The 19,773-nt window shown below is 36.1% G+C and overlaps 1 protein-coding gene across 9 annotated transcripts in view; it reads right to left on the bottom strand.

The window, feature by feature from the left end:
- KHDRBS2 (KH RNA binding domain containing, signal transduction associated 2) overlaps positions 1-19,773 on the bottom strand; it is a 349,074-nt gene that overhangs the window by 24,623 nt on the left and 304,678 nt on the right. For 7 of the 9 annotated variants that reach the window (XR_013339753.1, XR_013339757.1, XR_013339751.1 and 4 more), the window contains exons 9-10: positions 7,541-7,714; positions 5,550-5,601 (exon numbers count right to left, since the gene is read on the bottom strand). Coding sequence is in view for 2 of the 9 variants with exons in the window: in XM_021525681.3 (XP_021381356.2) it covers positions 19,369-19,478 (110 nt within the window). In the remaining 7 variants the exon portion in view is untranslated. Of the gene's footprint in view, positions 1-5,549; positions 5,602-6,636; positions 7,715-17,018; positions 19,479-19,773 lie in introns of those variants that run through there. The other 2 variants (XM_021525682.2, XM_021525681.3) reach the window with 2 other exon arrangements.

Below are 19,773 nucleotides of genomic sequence, written 5' to 3'. Positions count from 1 at the left end.
TGCATTGGCAAGACCTTTTCACTGAATTTTGCCACTGGTTGTACAGGATTGTTATAAAGTTCAGGAAGAAATATAATAATTAGCTATGTAATGTATATAGAATTAAATATGAATATAGTAAATCATGATACAAAATATTTGCACAGATTGTTTTGTGTAGTGTTCAGAAGTAAAGAAAGCAAGCTCACCCAGAATGCTGAGTCACAGATGAGCAGCTCAGCAGTTTGTACCTCTGACTTGTTGGTGGCAACACAGTGTGAAGATCTTGTAATGCAAGGGCAGGTAACAGAAGTATCCACTGCTTCCCTGGGAGTGAGCCATCCATCATGAGCTAATGGATTCAGCATGGCAACAACAGTGCCAAACAAGCTAGAAGCAGCTATTCTCACACTGTATAATAATACTCTATAAGAAACTATACCTCCATTAAATCAATAAGGTATAGCAGCAACAGAAATAAACAAGAAACATTGTTTTCATAATTAATTCTACTCTTATCAGGGTACTGAAGCATTTCTATTTTTCTTGTACACCCAAATGTTGTGAAAAGATATTAGAAAGTTCTAATTGTTCCCATACAGCATCTTGAAAAGTTCTTAGAGCAAATGCAGGATATAAAAGATCAACTGCACATCTTTTTCTTTCATATTTATCTTTTTAATATGTGAATGATGACCTATACCATTTACAGCATGGGTGTGATCTTCTTCCAATAAACATTCCTTCTGATTTACATATTTTAAATACGTCTGCAATTGCATTTTCAACAAATACTGCTATCCTCTGGTAAAGCATACTAGGTTTCAAAATTAATTCAATTATTCTAGGAAAGGAGGCATTTATGTCTTTCAAGAACTAACCAACATAGCCTATTAAAAGGATTTATATAAGAAAAACAAACCTTTGAAACAGTGACATGTTTTAATAGAAGTTTTCGAAATCTGTATTTCTTAAGCTTAAGTTGACAAAAAATGCTTCTCTTTGAGAAAAAAGACTTTGTTCCAGATATGCATGATTTAGAGATATATTTCAACATGTTCTGCCAAGATGTAATACAAATAACTTAGTCCACCAGAGACTGTGAAAGGACAGAAAATCTTTCCTGTACTCCTACTGGCAGGCACATTTCAGATTCCATGGTTTCAGAATATAAATATAGTATAAAATGTCTCCACCAAAAGATACTTTACTCTCAGGAGTAAAGCTCATAAATTGTCTAATAGCCATGTAGATCAGCAGATCTTTCAGTAGGAACAATTTTTCTTAATGTTTCAAATGAACATTAGCATCTGACTGCCAGGACTAGAAACAAAACCAATTGAAGAAAAAGGAAAGGCTTAATGATTTCAAAGCTTTCTGTCAGGTTCCAATGACAAACAGTAATGACTAGAAAAATTCAATTAGCCAAGAACAGAGTGGATGATGGTGATCATCTCTGAATCCATAATTGGTTTGAGAACTGGTTATCTGTGTGCCTGTTCTGTCTCATGAGACCAGTACAGTAAAATTGATAATGTGACACTTTTTCTGATAACTCTTGGGTTTTAATAACTGACAGAAGTCATAGAGTGTATCTGGATTTTTAATGGAGGACAAAAATCTTCAGAAGACATTAGCATTATTTTTCTGTTCAGTATTCAAATAATTTTCAGTTTTTCCTGTGATTTTGCTCACTAATTCGGGTTTTTTTGTACTTTGATTAATCTGCTGACAACAGAAAATGACATGAAATAATAACAAATATGATCTTTACTCTTCAGACATTAACTACAGCCAACTTTCCAATTATAGCCTTTCTTTTTGTGTAAAAACTTTATAATCTGTTGGTGAAATGTTTTTAATCCTACCTTGAAAAAATGCATCTACAAATGAACTCTGTCCTCCCGATCCCTAAAAATCCATAGATTCTGGATAGGGATAAATTGGTTCTTTGTCACATAGGATTAATTTATAACCTATTCTGTTATTCTAACTTTGTGAGTATTTTTCCCAAACTTTATCTTCTTGCAGTCTTGAAGAAGACTTCTTTATTGAAGGTCTACAACATTAAAAATGAATTCAGTTAATACTTATTAAAAAAACCCAAAACTATTTACTTTAACATCTTTGCTAAGAAGTTGTTAGCAAACATAGTTTAAGGAGATTATAATCTTTTTTGGATCTGGCATTTCTTTCACAAAAGGAATAACAGAAGACAACAGGAGAACAATTTTCTCTCAAAATATGTAGCTATTTAAAAAAATTAGGTAGAGTTTCTCAGTTGTCTCTTCATTTTACACAGTATTTTTCCATAAACAAAAGGAAATTACTAGTAAGATTTACAGAATATAAGGTATCCCTACAAAGGTTGTATGAAGAACACTGATATCCAGTGCTGTCCCTATTTAACCTTTATACAGTCTTGACTTGTTTCTGCATGTTAATGCAATACAATATGGAAAATGTTCTAGGACTTCCTTTTCTTAATGGATCACAGGCTTCTTTCATTCACTGTCAAAGATTTTTTCTCTCCAATGTTTAGCTAATTTGATGATTCTCCTTTACCTTCATTTATAACTTTGTAGCTGCAATATTTGACTCATGCAAGACTTTGGACTTCTTAGAAAGGTAGTTCACAAAACAACCCTGCTATTGTCAAACATGAAGAAAATACATCATTATTGTAGACCAAATTGTTTTTATTTTAACACAATATGTTGGTTACTTGTTCTTGATTTTAATCTTCAGATAATAATCCTGGATGATATTTCATGAGGACTACCATAAATCCATATTATCATGATGAAATAATAAGCCTTTCAATGGATGCACTCATATATGCTAATTATCCTGTTCCTAATGGTAACTTGGTTGCTTTACTCAGTTCCTGATATGAAGCTCAGTACCTCAGTCTTGGCTGTGGTTTGGCAGCTCCCTGGCAATACAACACAAGCCCTTCCATCCTGCCATGCCCACTCACAAGGTCTGCACACCCATTTCCTCAGAGCTATCACAGACACAGTGATGTGTTCCTCAAGCCCTCACTCCCCATCACTAGCAGCACTGTTAGGCAGTTTGGAAGTTCAGCACATGTCTAAATAAAATGGAGTAATTGTGGCTGGGCTATGGAAGGGGTGTGGATTAAGGGGATAGAGATCACTCTGAATGGAGGTTGAGGACCTCATTAAGCTACAAAAACATTGCCAATATCCTCTGCGGTGAGGTCAGATATATTGTGCTTCCTGAGGTTCTTAATTTATTCATATGATGATTTAAGATCTCTGTTTAAACACTGTAAGCTGAATAGGAAAGAGTTACATGGTGCTACTTTATTTTCTAATAAAAGTTGCTGCTCTAGAAATACCTAATTTTTACAGTTAGAATGGCTCTTGAATACATGCAAAAAGGCTGCTAAATAAAATAGAATTTGCTAATTTAACTACTAAAAAAGTGCAAAAGAACTATATAGCACTACTTTCTTTTAAAGATCAAACTTTTATATATGAGGTCAACACAAACAAAAAGATCTTAGAAATATTGGAATAAAAATTTTGCATTTTTAACCTATCTTTCCAAGTGTTTCTCACTTGTTTATTTTTGGTATTTTATATTGCTTTCTTCTTTGTATTACAAACAAAACTAATTGGTAAGTGAGTTAAGCCAAATAAAGTGATTGGTTGGTGACAAGTATCTTGGAGTGATCTGTAGCAAGAGTGGTTTTCTAGTGGTGCACGTAAGTTTTCAGAACCTCAGAATTGTGGCTGACCTGATGGTGGATGTGTGGAATGTGTCACAGCTTTTCATTGAAGACCTGAAGAGAGACGTTAATTAGAATAATCTGACTCTCTTGTTACTCTCACAAAAATTAATAAAGCGGATTATGTTTCTCCTAAGACATAGCTGATAAACTGCAAGGCTTCTTCAGAAACAGCAGTGAAATATACTTTTAGCTAGCACTGAACAGCACATGCAGTCTTGGGTAATTTTTCGTACTATTTTCCTGAAAATCAATAGAAAAAATATTTGCATAAACAGTTGCTTGTTTGCACTGACTCAACCTACTTTTTCAAAAGAAATCTTATGTAATCTTCTGCCATTTTTAAAATTTAGACAAGTAATAGCTGCAAAGTAGACTTGGAGACAGGAATATTAAAGGACACTGCTCTGCTATAAAGCTATATTTATTGAAGTCCATCCTCAAGGAGTTCACAGTAGTTACCCTCACATAAAAATGTGATGCACAAGTGAGAAATTAATTTTATCTACTTTGCCCTGGATCTCGCATCAGGTGTAACCTGCTCACAACTTTGTGTTATTAATAATTTCAGCAAGGCATAGGAGAATTTCCTAGAATAGTTATATAGTATAATCTACAATACATAATAATCTATAATCACAGTTATACCAGCATTAAACTATTTATAGCAATGGAAAGTATTTTTTTTTTTCTGTAGAAATATATACTGACCAAAGCAAATTAGTGTAACTACATGCAAGGTGGGTAGATGGAAGATTTTCCTACAGAGACACACTCACACTGATGTGACTGTAATATACAGACAAACCTTAATGCCATTCTAGATCAATTTGGTCTGTAGGGTGGTTGTAGCACATCAATAAAACAAATTTATAAAGATCTTGAGGCAACTCTTTGGAAAGGAAAATTAAACCCTTTATATCTTGTTATACAATACAACTTGTGGTTTGTAAGTAACTGTTGAATACCACCAAACCTGGAAAATGTTACATCATCCAGACCACAGTCATGGGAAAAGATGCCAGAGTAATAAATGTATCTAGGACTGTGTACTTGTGTTATATTATCTAGTTAAGAATGATGACAAGAATTTGTACTTTTTGTATTGTGATTAGGTTCATACTTCTGAGTCCATGGAAAAAGTTGTAATTGAGCTGGATTTTTTTTTTTTTTTTTGTTTCCAACAATGACATTTGTCTTCAGTCAAAAATCTCACATATAACCTGAAGTCTATTTAAGAAGGTAATCCAAAGTACACCTTTATGTTTCAATGTATTTAACAGAGAAATATAAGTAATGCCTCCATCCGTGCCATTGCACAGTAATACCTAAATGTCCCTGCCATTCTAAAGAATAAAAAAGAAAAACCTACTAAGCATAAGAATAAATAACAAACTTCCTGTCTCTATCCAGATACAATTTTCATAGGAAGAAATGTTAAATATTTTCAAAGGCAAGGACAATCTAGCATTGCATTTTTCTTTGCTATGTGAGTACCCAAAATGTAGGCATGCTTTTAATAAACAGAAGCTCCTATTTTTAGCAAGAGCAGTTATAAAGTATACCATCTTAATATTTGCCATTAAGAGGCTAGATTACAAGACTTTTTTATTGAAATGAAGAGTAGCATAACACACATGTAAATGTTTTGATTGCCATTATACCATAATCATTATGCTGATACGCAGGGAAACATTGCTGGAAGGACATTTATTTTAAAACTGCAGCTGAATACGTTTTTGTGTGTTAGTAAAAACAAATGCAGAGATAAAAGAGGAAATAGGAAAACCCCCTGAGATGCAGCAGAGCTTACCTGACCACTTCCCAGCAGATCTGCTGCTTAGCTGTCCAGTGCCTGTGAGTCCCTGAAACAGTGAGACAGAATAAACTCAATGTAACCATCATGTAGCCTACTCAATTCACTTTAACACGTCAAAGGACAAAACATATTCATCATAAACTATCAAAAAGAGCTAGCATGCAACTCCAGCTGCAAGAAATTTTGTTCACAAACTGAACAGCAATCGGCCTGTACTTTAGTCACATCAAAAAAGTAAACCAATCACATTGACAAAAAGCCACTGTAAACAAAAAGACTGTACTGAAAGGATTAACAGTTTTGGCATCCCTACCATCAAGTTTTCTGTTTTTTTTTTTTTTTTTTCTTCATCAAAATTTAGGTTATATATTTGTTGTTAGCAAGAGTTGCATTACTATTATTGTTAATTTTAGTTCTGTTTATTACCTTGAGGGTTATATATTGTAGAATAATTTTGTTGTCACTAGTTAATGTTAATTAGTTGTTTTAATAGCCTATATACCTATTTGTTATCTTTTGGTAGGTTTACTTTTTTAACTATCAGTAACTTAATAACTGAGAATATTTTACATTACTGTTGCATACTCAAAATTACAGAGTTACTATTAGTGTTACCTGTTTAACGTTTAGTCATCCTTTGAGTCCTGCGACATATTTCCTTAATAATCATCAGCCATCAAGTCTGATAGTCTCAAAAGAAATATCAGCCCTCTAAACTGCCTTCAAGGGCGGTGATATTTAGCACTGAAAATTACAAATAAAGTTTTTGAAGTTGAGTACCAACAGCTGGGCAGTGACACTGATGATTTGTTTATCAAGACAAATTGTTATATACTACGAAAAATGCAGTCAACGCACTCTTCTGAGTGAAAACAAATAGGTGAATCTATGCAATGCTTACATGTTGAATGGGATATTTAATGTGCGGGGAAACTCAAAGGTTGAAGAACTAGCATTTAGACAGTCTAACAGTGGTAAGTGGTAATCTTACCTCTTTAAACTCCATTACATTCTCACGAGAGACATGCTAATACAAACAAGTCAATCAGAGTTTGTGTTTAGCAAGATCAAGCTTAAAGGATAGTTTAAAATCCATTTATTGTTCTAAAGCATTTTTTTCCATTAACATGTTATACATTAGTGGATACTAACCATGATTCATGTAACAGTTTAGTTTGTTAACTTTTATATTATTTAACAACCAGAAGTTATTAATACAACTTTTAAAGTCTTACACAAAAAATCTTAAAACAGGCTTGGGTTCATTTTTGTAATTTTTATATAAAAACATTTTAGGCATCTCTTGAAAAAGAAATAAAGCAGGCATTTAAAGCTAGAAAACAAGTAATTCCAAATTTAGTTTGTTACAAAAGGTTTCAGCTTTATTGACAAATTATGGCAAACATATTTGACAAAATTATGGTTTCCTATTTAGAGAAGCTTACACATGGAACTTTAAGTGATTTTTTTTAACAAATACAGGTTAAAACACTGAACAACTTCAGTTAGCTACATACATACAGTAGCTGCTTGTTTTCAACCCCATTAAAACAGCATTTAAAATTAAATTTACAAACTTAATATCGAGCATCTTAATCTAAACTAACATATATTAAAAAAGACAGATTAAAACATCTTATCTACAGCTTGATTATTGTCTGGCTCAGAAAAAAAAAAATCATATTACAGTCTTTCAGCAACCCTAAACAGAAACTCAGCCTTAACTAGTATGTAGAGAGACTCAAGAGCTGTAACAGTGTCATGCTTTTTAGTTACACACAGCAATGAATACAACCAACAGAACATCATCTTTAAATAGTTTATAGACAATGCTTGCCAAAGGTTTTTTGTGTCTGTTTTTTTTAAGTCCGTGTTATAAAATAATACTAATGCCAATGTCACGCCAATGTTATAGGAAATACAAGTAAGTACATAGGATAATAATGAGCAGTAATTCCTAGGATAGAAAAGAAATGGACTATTACTTGTCTTGTTGCTGTTTATGTGGAGACCACAGGCTATTAATTGTCTTTGAGATGAGGTCACAGATGAGGAGGACCTTCAATATCTACCATAGGGGTGTTCCCTGTATCCCCCTCTGGCTGACCTTGGAGGTGGTGCCTTTAGGCTGGAACGGGTCGTGGCCCATTCTTCTTGTGCTAAAAACAGAAGAGAAAAACAAGTATTGTAAATATCTAAAATTGAAAAAACAAAGGGATGCCACTGCTAAAGGCTGTCAAAGTTCTTGAGGGTTCTGGCTGAAAGCTTTAGAAAAATGAAATGAGGATGGTTTTATCATCCACTTCTTTATCCTCCCACAGAAAAACTTACAGAAGACCAACCCACTTCTCTACACAGGAATCTGTCTATCTTAGGAAGAAAAAAAGCCTTACTCCTTCACTTTCAGCAGAGAATGAATAACTACTGTGTTGGTGGTATAGTCAGCTCTGGAAAAATCACTGCATTAGTCTGCCAGTTCAGAATTTATTTGGTGTTTTGAATTTCTAGTATTTAAGTTAAAGCAGAAATTTGAACAGCATTTAATGCAGTTGGTATGGTAACAAGATGAGGAGTTGGATCATGAAAAGATAAGAAAGATATGTTTGATTTTTAACTTCCATTTGAGACCAAAGGAAAGAAAATAATGGAAGAAAAATGTGTAGAAGTGAAGCTACCCCATGAAGTAAGAGGAGATTTTACTTGCAGTATCTTTAGAACACTTTTTCCTACTTAGTGAATCAAATATGCTCAGGAAGAATAAGCTAAAAACTCTTAGTTCAATTTTTACAATGCTTCTACAAAACTTCTTCCTCTCTGACATGATATTTCTGGAATTTTACCCTCCCAAAGGCACAATTACTAAACTCCCTACAGTTCTGGTCTGGCAGCTAAACCCAAAACTTGAATTATCTCCTAAATAAGCCAGTGGGTCATCAAATGATTTCTGTTTTTGCTTTCTACTGACTTCAACTGATGACACTTAGAATGATTAAAATGGAAATGCACAAGCCACAGGGTATCATATCATGCCAGAGTGCAGCACTGCTGGTATCATGGTTTTGCTAATAACTGCTGACCATTTTGGCCACTAAGAACATAAATATCTGTTATGAGGCAAAAAAACCCCTAAACGGTTAAATCAGGTATCAAATATTCCTTTTGCAAAAATATGTGAGAAATGAAAATATTAAACATAAATGAAAATATAAAATGAAAAATTAAAACATAAAACATAAAAACACTGTTAAAATTCTGAAAGCTATTTCTTCTCTGCAAGATGTCTTCTCTGCAACTACTCTTATCTCATTGACTTGAGGTATGAGGGGAATAGCAGCTGTAGAGCTAAAGTGAGTTCAGGTGAGCATGTATAAAGTGGGCATAACTGGAAAAGACTGGTAGCAGTTGAACTTGCTATGGAACAAGAAACATTTCTACTGTGATTTTTTGGTGCACTCCATTTATTTTCTTTCTCTGAGTTCTTCAGGATGTTCTCTTTTTGAAAATCAGTGGTTTTATAGTCACATGAAACCAAAGTTTGCTGTGAAAAGCTACTGCCTAGAGGGTTGAAGAAGTGGCAGCCAATATGATATGGTTCTAAATCCTCAGATCTCTCATTCCTACAGGGAATACGTTTCTGTATAGTGAATTTAAAAATCCTGCCTCTGCAGTATATATCACTACACCCTTTTAAAATAGCATTTTGCTGTAAATTTTTTCTAGCTTCAGTTACCCTTTGCTGAAGTGTTACTACATTTGCAGAGAGGCCTTGGGGACAAGGAAGATTTATATGAAAAAGAAAAGCTTCATTTAAATAAATTAAAATTACTGAAGCAGTAAAAATATTCAGAAAATGTACAACGCAAAGATAAGCCAATTTCTTGTTCCTTTTTAGTCCCCTCAACATTGTCCAGATTGAAGCATCTTCAAAGAAAGGTGAAATGTACAGTCTTTTTGGTAGTTCCCATGCAGTAAAAAAAGACTTTATATTACCAACTGGAGGAAATGGCTTTTCCTTGACTGTTCCTAAAGCAAATTGCTCCAGTGACTGTACCAGCTTCTGATATGGAACAAAAAATGAATCATAATTTGTGGTACAAACCTCTTATGCTCTTTTTTTAGTAACATGTGGACCTATTTCCTTGATTTCAAGCTTCAACACCATCACTGAAATACGAAGTGATAGCTGAGAATTAACAGTTCCTGTCGATATTGCATGACACATCCTACTGTATTAACACGTGAATCCATAGCCCAAACAGATGTGGAAGTTCTGGGACTACAGCCTTTGACTGGGTAAACTCTGGTGCCTACCACACATACAGCAGTAAAGGATTATATATTCATTGTGGACAAAGCAAGATGACAGGGAGCAGCACTATCAAGAGTCTCTGAACCACAGTGTGCCAGTACATTACTAGATGCAGCCACACCAAAAGAGAAATCAGATTGCTAGTGGTTTTCTCCTAGAGAGGTTTTTAATGAACACAATACACCTGCATGCTAGTCATTACAGGTTGGTTGCCATGAAAGCTGCTCTTTTGTGTCTTCCTACCAGAACTCCAAGGTAACCTTTTTCTTTCAGCACCAAGGGAAGAAAGGGAGCTCCTGAGAATGGAAATCTCTATCTTTGGGAAAAATCGTAAAAGGCTAGAGTCCTATAGACTACCTCAGCAGTTACACAGAGATTTAGGTAGCTCCTTGGGTAGTGGAAGGGTCGAAAGTTTGATTACCAGGCTGAGTTTCACTGTCAGAACAGGAGAGCAGTGAGTGAGCCTGGTCTTTCTCAGAAAGACTGTGCCAAAAGGGGAAGACAAGAGAGCCTGGACATATTTCATCTAAAGAAAGTGACATGTATTTCATCTTAAGAAAGTGACATGCTAATGAAATGGAAACTGAGAGGCATTTCAGGTGAAGAGCAGGCAATAGATGTAGCTTTGGAGAGAGAAAGGTGATTGGGAGAACTGCAACAGACTGCCCAAGTGTTGACAAAAGGTGCTGGGTTGTCGATGTGTTCTAATGCTGATTCCTTTTCCTTTTTTCCCATTCCTGGGAAAAAAAAGCCCTGTGGTGTCTGACCTTCCTTTTCCCTCAGTAACATCTAGACTTCCATCCAGTCTCCCTGCTCTTGCAGACCACACTCATTCTCTGTCCTTTTCCCTTCTGACTGTCTCCAGTGCTATCAAGTGTCAAAGACTATGGGTAAAAGGAAATCCACACAAGTGGCTTGATAACTGAGGGCAGAGGGTTCAGTTTTTTCAGGAATTCGTTGTTATTGGCAACTTTGCCATTCTTATTTAAGGAGAAATATTTTATGTTTTGCTTTCAGAAACTAAAAGTGTAAGTTATTGCAACATGATGGAAACTTAAGAGAGTTTATTGGTGAGGAATCTGAGAGTGCTTGGGCTGAAGGATTGCTTTGAGTGTGATAGTGTCATAGCTACTTTTCTAAGAAATGTGAAAACATGGGCAGAGCCCTTTTAATTACACTGCATATGTCTTCCAAACTGCTATATACTCCTGAGAATTGGTATTTGAAGCTCACCTTTAGGATATAAAATTAATTCTTATTATCACAGCAATCAGTACCCTTGGTTTATGCCTGATTGAATTTGCATGTTAGTGTTTTTGTACTGCTTTTTATGGTTCAGATGGACTCTTATTTACTGTACTGTGTTCACTGAGGTATAGAAATGATCCCAGTATTTATTACAGACATAACTGATACATTACTTGAGGCTGTCTTTAAAGATTATTTTCTGATCAACTGCTAGGAGACTCCATAGCTTTAATCTGTTTAAATACAGAATTTTAGTTGTTGGTTTTTTTTTTTTTTTTCCTTCTTACTGGACAGTCAGAATCTAAAAAGCTAATTTAATTTTTAACATGAGAATTTTTTTTTAATATGGGATCAAACCAGTAACATTTATAGCACAGAGATGGGTACATATGGAGTTGTTTCTTCCTTACTATTTTACCTATCCATTATTGAAAGCACAGAAAAATTTAGTGGTCTATCCATGTCGTGGTTATCATCACATGCTAAATGTCTTTAAGCAAAGATTTGAGAAAATCACATATTTTTAACTCTTCATTTAGCATTCTGCAACCTTATAATGGACTTTTCCAGAACTGAATAAAAGTCTTTCAAATATGCAGAGGGGGAAAAATGCAATATTTAAAGGGCAGATCACAATAATGGATGAGTTAAAAATAAATATATATATTAATGGCATACAATTTACATAGGAATAGATTATTTCCTAAGTATTTTTTATTTATAGTCATTGCTTAGTCCTGATACTAATCAAGACCTGATCACTTTTTCTTCCCAGTAACTTATTTAACATCTGAATATTGCCCACAATTACTGGGCACATTTTTATTAATTTCTGGTCAATTATTTTGGAAAGGTGGCCAGGAAAAGATCAGAAAGAGCTATTCTGATTAGATATTTAAGATGTATATAGCAAGTAGTAAGTAGTGTAATGGTTCAATTTGATTTTTCATTTACCTTTTGGTGTTTTAGAAACAGAAGTTGATTTTAATTCAGAATAAAACAATTTTCTGTGAGGAAAAAATATCTTTCACTGCATATATGTGGAGAGAGCACACTGCACAGGAATTTGGATTATTATCTCTACTCCTTGTTTTCTCAGTGACCTCGGACAATTGTTCAATATTTTGTAGTATGGCTTCCTCACTGGTAGAATGAAACAGGGATACCTGTCTCCCTGGGGTGTTCTGAGATGTAATTAACTGCCTGAGCAGTAAGAGAAAAGTGATACGGATGTGCTGAGCAGAAGACCCAACAGAAACCAGACATAGGTTTAAAATGAGAGCTCTTAGAATGCCTTTCTTTAGACAATTCAATTTGTACTGTACTTCTAGTAAGCCTCCATGGAAAGATGGATGGAGATAAAATACTACTTGCAAATGGCTGGAAAATTTGTCCTACACAAGCTAATGACTGAAGCTCAACTAACTTTGAAAAATGCAGTACTACAGCCCAAAAATTCACACAGAAAAGGTAGCTGCACTTTTCTTGTAATTTTCTTCATAATTGGACAAGTATATATTATTTTAGACAAAAATGCAAGAATAGATTTTGGGTTTTGGTTTATTTTTTTTCTTTTTTAAGAAGAATATGCACTTTTTTCATTCTTCTGGTCTTTTTTTTTTGCTTATGCACAAAGCTTGCAAATACACAGGATTTTCTGACGACATCTATGCATTGTATTATATTGTGAGAAAAGTGACTCTTTCAAATCACAAATGGTGCCTTTCTTATTTGAAATTTGGAGTTTTGTGAAGACAAGAAATGTTTTCAAAACACAGGCTCAAGCCAATTAAGCTAGCTTATACCATTCTAAGTAATTTTTATTTTACTAGACCTGCAGTATGAAATATATGTGAGTTTATGGGCCCCATGCTGGGCAACAAACTGAGGGCTCCCCTGGCAGGGGGAAACCCTCCTGAAGCAGTTCTTTGTCAGGAAAACAGATGCACAGGACTTCTTCAGTCTTCAGGTTCTTGTTTTATTGTTATCTTATCATGACTTCAGCACACTGTCTGCACCCAGACCTTGCATGCCCAAAACCAGCACAAAAATGGTCAATGGCCTCATGTTGCAAGGTCTTTCTAAGTCGAATCAAAAACTAAACTACCCAATTAAGAAGAAACATATTATATTAGATTTCCCTTTCTAACCCAATAACTGACCCCTAAAAACCCGCAATGTGGATTTTTCTATGCAATTACAAGATACCACCCAAAGCCAAGAAGACGAGGAAGGAAGAAGAAGAAAGGAACTTGAGACACCACCTTGTATCCTCCATCTTGTACCCATCTACAGTATGCTAAAAATCATAAAACCTAAATTTCTCACTCATGTCACATACCTAAAACCTAATTTTCTCACTCATGTCACATACCAAACTACTCTCTACAATCCCTACAACCTATTTCACACTTTTGTGGTCTCTAGTTTACTTTGAAGCTTTGGAGGCCTTCTCCATGAATGAGGGTCAAAGTCAGTGTTTTCCTGAGTCAGAGCACCCCAGGACAGACAGGGGAATATTCCCCCTGCCCTGGGTTCCCACAGATATATACAGCTTAAAAACTAGAAATTATTGGAAAACCTTGTGGTTTAATAATCTACTTGATGAACATGGTCATAGTTCTTCAAAAAAACCCACTACTGCCCCTATACTTGACAGTACCTTTTCTTCAGGAGGGCTAACAATTCAAACTGTGTGGCTGCACCAAATCTACTTAAGGATTGAGAGCTTCCCTGGCTTAAACTGGTAGTGGAGGATCCCAGAAATCCTCCAGCTGGCAGCACTGGAGTAGGTAAGTGCTTGTGCAGTCCCCCCTGCCAGTCCTCCCTGCAGGTTCAGTAATGACAGCGAGAGTTGCAGTAAGGATCACTGGAGAAAATGATTTCTTAGAAGGCTTCAGCCTCTTCTGTAGTGTGCACCTGCCACAGACAGGGAAGGAGCAGCATCAGAGCACACTGAAAACTAGTTTGGAAAACTGCAATATCAGGAGGAATAAGTCTTACCAATGTTGTTGTGAGGTGAGTGTGAATGTTACAGTGTAGAAGGAGCTTTATTTTTCACTTATTTTCAGTAAAAATTAATTTTCTATTACTTTATGGTCATGCAACATGAAACATGCAGTGATATACCACATCCGGAATTAAATAGATGCACATCAATATTAGAGGATTTTTGTCTTAGGTTCTCCAATGCTACAGTTCCCATGGTGCAAGACAGTGAAATTAACATTTGAAATATTACATAGGAGAGTTTTGCATGATTTACTTATTCTGTCATAGAAAATGATTTATAATTCAGAAGTAATAGAGGAAGCACAATAAGTTGCTATAAATTAAAACCAGTCTTGTGCTACATGCAGATTTTTTTTTCATTTTCATAGCATAACTGGACTACAAAGGTTGCAGGAGATACAGACAGTTAAAAGAATGTGGTAAGTTTTAATATTGAACTTTCTAAAGAATTATAGTCTAATTAAAACATTGATTTGACAAAACAGCAATAACTCTAGTATCATCCCCACATTAGTCATCACAACAGAATTCAAAATGTGCTCCTTTCCCGGCAAACTTTCAAAATCATGCTCTTATGAAAATCATAAATCTTCTCTGAGGGAATGAATGCCACTTGAGATATAGCTAAGGTGATTCCTCCAGTAAAAGAATTGTTAAAAATTTGCAGAAAATCAAGAAAATGCTTTTGTCAGTTCATCCTGTCTCACAGTAGGAGTGCTGCTATCAGTAAGTATAGAAATGATTGAAATATAAGATTAAAGGAGGGCAATTTATTTGGTGTGTCTTCTGTCCATATGCAGTAGAATCTTCAGTGCCCCCTGTTTCCAGTGGAATAAAAAATTGAGTGCTGTACAGGAAGACTCAGAAGCATTTCTTAATTCCCAGGGCTGGGAATTGAGCATCTTCCTCATGCTCAGCGAAAGACCAGATGCCTCAATCAGCCCAAAATGAAGATGGTCTTGCAGGAGCACATCACACGCCCCACAACCATGGCACATGTAGCAAGGTTGTTAGCAGAGACAGTCTGGGGGGCATCAAGACGCAGGTGCTGCATCAATATTAGCACACGGTGCACATCAATAGAGATGAACTACACAGGAAAACAGCTGACAGTGAGGAGCAGATATTCACAATACAGCTTCTACAGGTATTTTTCATTTCAGACTGGTTTGAGCCTCTGGAAATGAAATCTCACAAGAAGTTGGGATTGCATCTTTTGCTTTAGTTTCAAAGTAAAATTTATGTACTTCGAACCCACTCGGTGATGTGGAAAGAAGACCCATAAATGCTGGTAAATCTGCTTCTAAAGAACACTCCTATTCCTGTGATAGTGTAGAAGCACTCAGCATCTGCTAAACAGCCAGCCAGGTGCTCTGTCAAAACACCACAAAACCTCCAGCACAATGGTACAATCTGTACCTCATTAATAGTAAGGTGGATTATGAAGTGGTTGTGGTCAGAGGGTAGTGGTCAATGGCTCAGAGTCCTGATGGACATGAGTGGTGTCCCTCGGGAGTCCATTCTGGGACCACTGTTATCTAACACCTTCATTAATGACAGAGGCAAAGGGATTGAGTCACCCCCAGCCAGTCTGCAGACAAGCAGCTGAGTGGTAATGTTGACACGCCTGAAGGGCAGGATGGCATCCACAGGGACAAGGACAAGCTCCAGAAGTGGCCCTGGGGAATCTCATGTGGTTTAACAAGACCTGGTGCAAGCAGAGCAGCCCTGATGGGAAGGACCTGGGGGTAGAGGAGAGGCTGGGCAGGAACTGGCCTTGTGCACTCATAGCCCAGAAATTCAACTCGATCCTGGGCTGCATCAAAAGCAGTGTGGTCAGCAGGGTGAGGGAGGTGATCTTGCCCCCCTGCTCTGCTCTTGTGAGACCCACCTGCCCTGCTGCATCCAGCTCTGGAGTGCCCTGCACAGGAAGGACATCAACCTCAGACCTGCTGGAGTGAGTCCAGAGGAGGCCACTAAGATCATTAGAGGGGTGGAGAACGTCTCCTGTGGGGAAAAGCTACAAGAATTGGGATTGTTCAGCCTGTAAAAGAGAAGACTTAAGGGTGAGCTAATTGCAGCCTTTCAGCATCTGAAGGAAACTTACATGAAAGATGGAGAGAGACTTTTTACAAGAGCATCTAATGACAGGAGAAGGGGTAATAGCTTCAAACAGAAAGAGAGCAAGTTTAGGTTAGATATTAGGAAGAAACCCTCTACTGTGAGGGTTGTGAAGCCATGGGACAGGTTGCCCAGAGAAGTTGTGATTGCCTATCCAGAGCAGCATTTAAGGCAGACTGGATGGAGCTCTGAGCAACCTAGTCCAGTGAAAGGTATCTTCATCCATGGCAGGTGGGTTGAAACTACATGATCCTTAAGGTCCCTTCAAACCCAAACCATTCTATGATTTTATTATTCATTCCATGATGATTTTAAGACCCAGACACCAAGGAAAATTTTCTTTGGTATGTTGCCGTAATATTTTCTAGGAGACACCAAATGTATGCATTCAAATGATATAAATGAAAAATCATTGCCCATTAGTAAGACTTTGTTAATTAGTGTTGGTAAAGACATTGTTTGTAATCACAAGCCATGTGAAATCAAACACTGTAATGATGAGAATCAGACCTACATCTCTTACATCTGCAAATCAGTCACTGTGAATTATTTGAGCACTTAATTTCTTACATTTAAATATTTAAATGAGACTAGGCTTGAAAAAAATAGGGCAAGAAATCTTTAGCATGCTGAGCTTAATGAATATTAGGCCAATGATCTACAATACCAAAGTTAATAAAAAATGAGGAAGGACCTTGAACTCAATAGCTGAAAAAACCCCTCAGATTTCCATCTGCAGAGCAGTTGGTATAAAGTGTTTTTTCAAAATTCACAAATATTTTCTCTGTATACATTGTGACATGGCTTCATTTTACTTTCTCATTGTCATAGAGTTTATTTCACACTAGGGTGGCAGTTCCTTGAATTTCTCTGTGACATGAGCATGTTTATGACTTTTAATGAAGTATGAGAATTCATGTCTCCTAAGGTAACATATCTTCAATCAAGCTCTTGATCAGAATTCTAGATGTTTGAACCCTCCATAAAAGCTCTCCTCTGCTAATTTCATCATGATATACTAACTTTTACTTGTTCAGCAGAAACTATTATTGTTATTGTTGAAAAATTTAATTTACTAGATTAAACACTTTTAGAACAAACATAGAATGAAAAATTAAACAATATAATAAAAGAGTAGTGGAATATTGCTGTACATTTTTAGTTGTTAGCTATAAAGATCTATAAATAATTTGTGAAGTGCCATCTCTGTAGAGGATTACTTAGTAAACTAATTGTTATAACAATTACAAAGCTCTTATATGGAGTGACTGGCAGGGAATTATTTGTGAAACAGTTAAATCATTGTGACAGCATTTTACAACTTAAATGATGCCTTACATTAAAAGGAATGACACCAAAAAGTTACACTCTCCAATTTTAATTAAAAATTGAATTATCCTAAAACCAAGTACCTGGTTCTTTACAATTGCCTAATGCTAAACTGGAGTAGAATATGTGTCAAAAAACACGGTCATTTAAGAAAATCTAAACAGCTGAAAATTTCTGGTGAAGACAAAAAAAAAAAATTAAATAATGTCTCCGTAATGCAATGGCAGAACATGCAGTAAAAGCCTTGCAAGCTTCTCCTGAAAAGCAGCAGTAATGTGACTTCATTTATGTCTTCCCTCTTTGTGTAGGTGGCAAGCTACAGATTGAACTTTCTAACTCTTGCCTAAGGCCTTTGGCAGATGGTGTTATCCTAATTTAATTGTGGTGGTTTAGGAAGTTATAGACTTCAACAAATCCTTTCACTCTCTGTCTAGGGTTTCTGCTTTTTCGGTAGTAGCAACAAGAAGTCTGAGTGTATTGGTCTCTCAGATACTGCAGTTCATGACCTGACATAAAAACATAATGGCCATAATTTTCAGGTAATACACGAGGCAGGATATGAACCAGGCTGTGAAATGTGGCATCTGACAAGAGGCACACTCTCACTACTGTGGCAGTCTCCCTTTGGAAGCAGGGGCAGAAGCCTCTTGAACCTTCTGCAGCTGCAACTGGCAGAGCTCAAAGCTGGAGTCTCCAGCCTTTGGGAGAGCTAAGACAGAAAGAGCCACTGATAAACAAAGTTTGGAATGCTCTGATCAGCACAAGGACAAAACAGGATTCAGATGAAAAAACAGTGACGCAGGTCAGATGTAATGAATACAGCTTCTTGGTTCTGCCTTGCCTGCAAGTCATATACTCTTCTCTGTTATCTCTTGAATGTGGCCTAACACAACGCAGCAGTTGAATCAAGAATGCTGCTTCCTCTAAAAACAAAAAACAGGGAAAAGGAGGAAAAAATGAGAACATGAATTGATAACAAAGGGCTTTTTATTTACAGTGGTCCTTTCCAGGGAAGATGCTTTTTGGAGTTGGGTATGACATTACATATGGGCAGGAAAGATTCTTAGTTACCAAACTTTAAGTCTATGTTTTATCCTAATCTATCTGTAAGACAAATCATTAAATTCATATTTTCACTAGATATCTCTTCAGATTACATCAGTGCCAGAAGGGAAACCACAAAATTACTAACGCATGATGAGAGGAAAGAATACAAACATTTTGTTAATAAATTAATCCAATTTCATGCCTTCTCCTTTAAAACATAAGCATCAAGTTAACATGACACTGTTATCCTAGTTTAGACTTATCTGCAGGTATCAAAACTTTCAGTGACAGAAGTATCATGTCTGTTGAGTGTGATTAAAGGTGACAATGCTTTTCAATTTTGAAGATTTGTACAGTAGTTTAAGTGACTGGCCTTTTATTTTTAAACTGCCTTCTAAAAATATTTCTTTACAACTCATATGGAGAAGCCTATAATGGGTTACATTCCCAAGATTTTCAGGCATATGTCCCAAATTTATGTTGCTCAGCCTAGAACAGTGATCCTCAAAATTCTCTAGCAGTAACTGTATAATCCTGATCTTATAAAGAAATTGTAGGAATCTCGTAGTTCCTGAGTACAGTATTTCCACATGCTCAGATACTGCTGCAGGGAATTCTTTGAAGTGTCTCTTCTTTGATCCTTCTGAGAGACTAGGTGACAAGCATGTCAAATCACAACACAGCTTAAGTGTATAACTTCATGAGGGAGTTCTGTACTGCAAATTTTCACTCATGGAACATCCTTAGTCATGGAAAGCAGTGTGATTTTACAAACATCCCAGATCTTCCTGTTGACTTGGGAGATGCCTTGGCTGTATTTGGAGGGGATGGGATTCTTAGAACCTTCAAAAAAGAAACTGAGCAAGGAGTTAAGGCAGTTAGGTTATGGATCTTACAGCAGTGAATACTGTTTAGGAATCCATCTTGCCCAGCTTATGACAAGTGATGTAAATTCCTCCTTGTTTAGTACATCCACGTAATCAAAGAGATGTGAACTTCCTGAGAATTAAATAGTGTTCAGGTGGGCTCTGCTCTGAAACACCCCTCTAATTTTTGGAACCATAAATACATAATGGTAAAAAACAAATAAATCCATAAATCCATAAAATCCATAAATATAAAAATCTTATGCTCTTCTGAGGAAACAGTTTC

This window comes from Lonchura striata, chromosome 3 (assembly GCF_046129695.1).
Source record: "Lonchura striata isolate bLonStr1 chromosome 3, bLonStr1.mat, whole genome shotgun sequence".
Taxonomy (NCBI): Eukaryota; Metazoa; Chordata; class Aves; order Passeriformes; family Estrildidae; genus Lonchura; species Lonchura striata.
The sequence above is the reverse complement of the archived record's forward strand: the minus strand, read 5'-3'. Positions and strand labels throughout refer to the sequence as shown.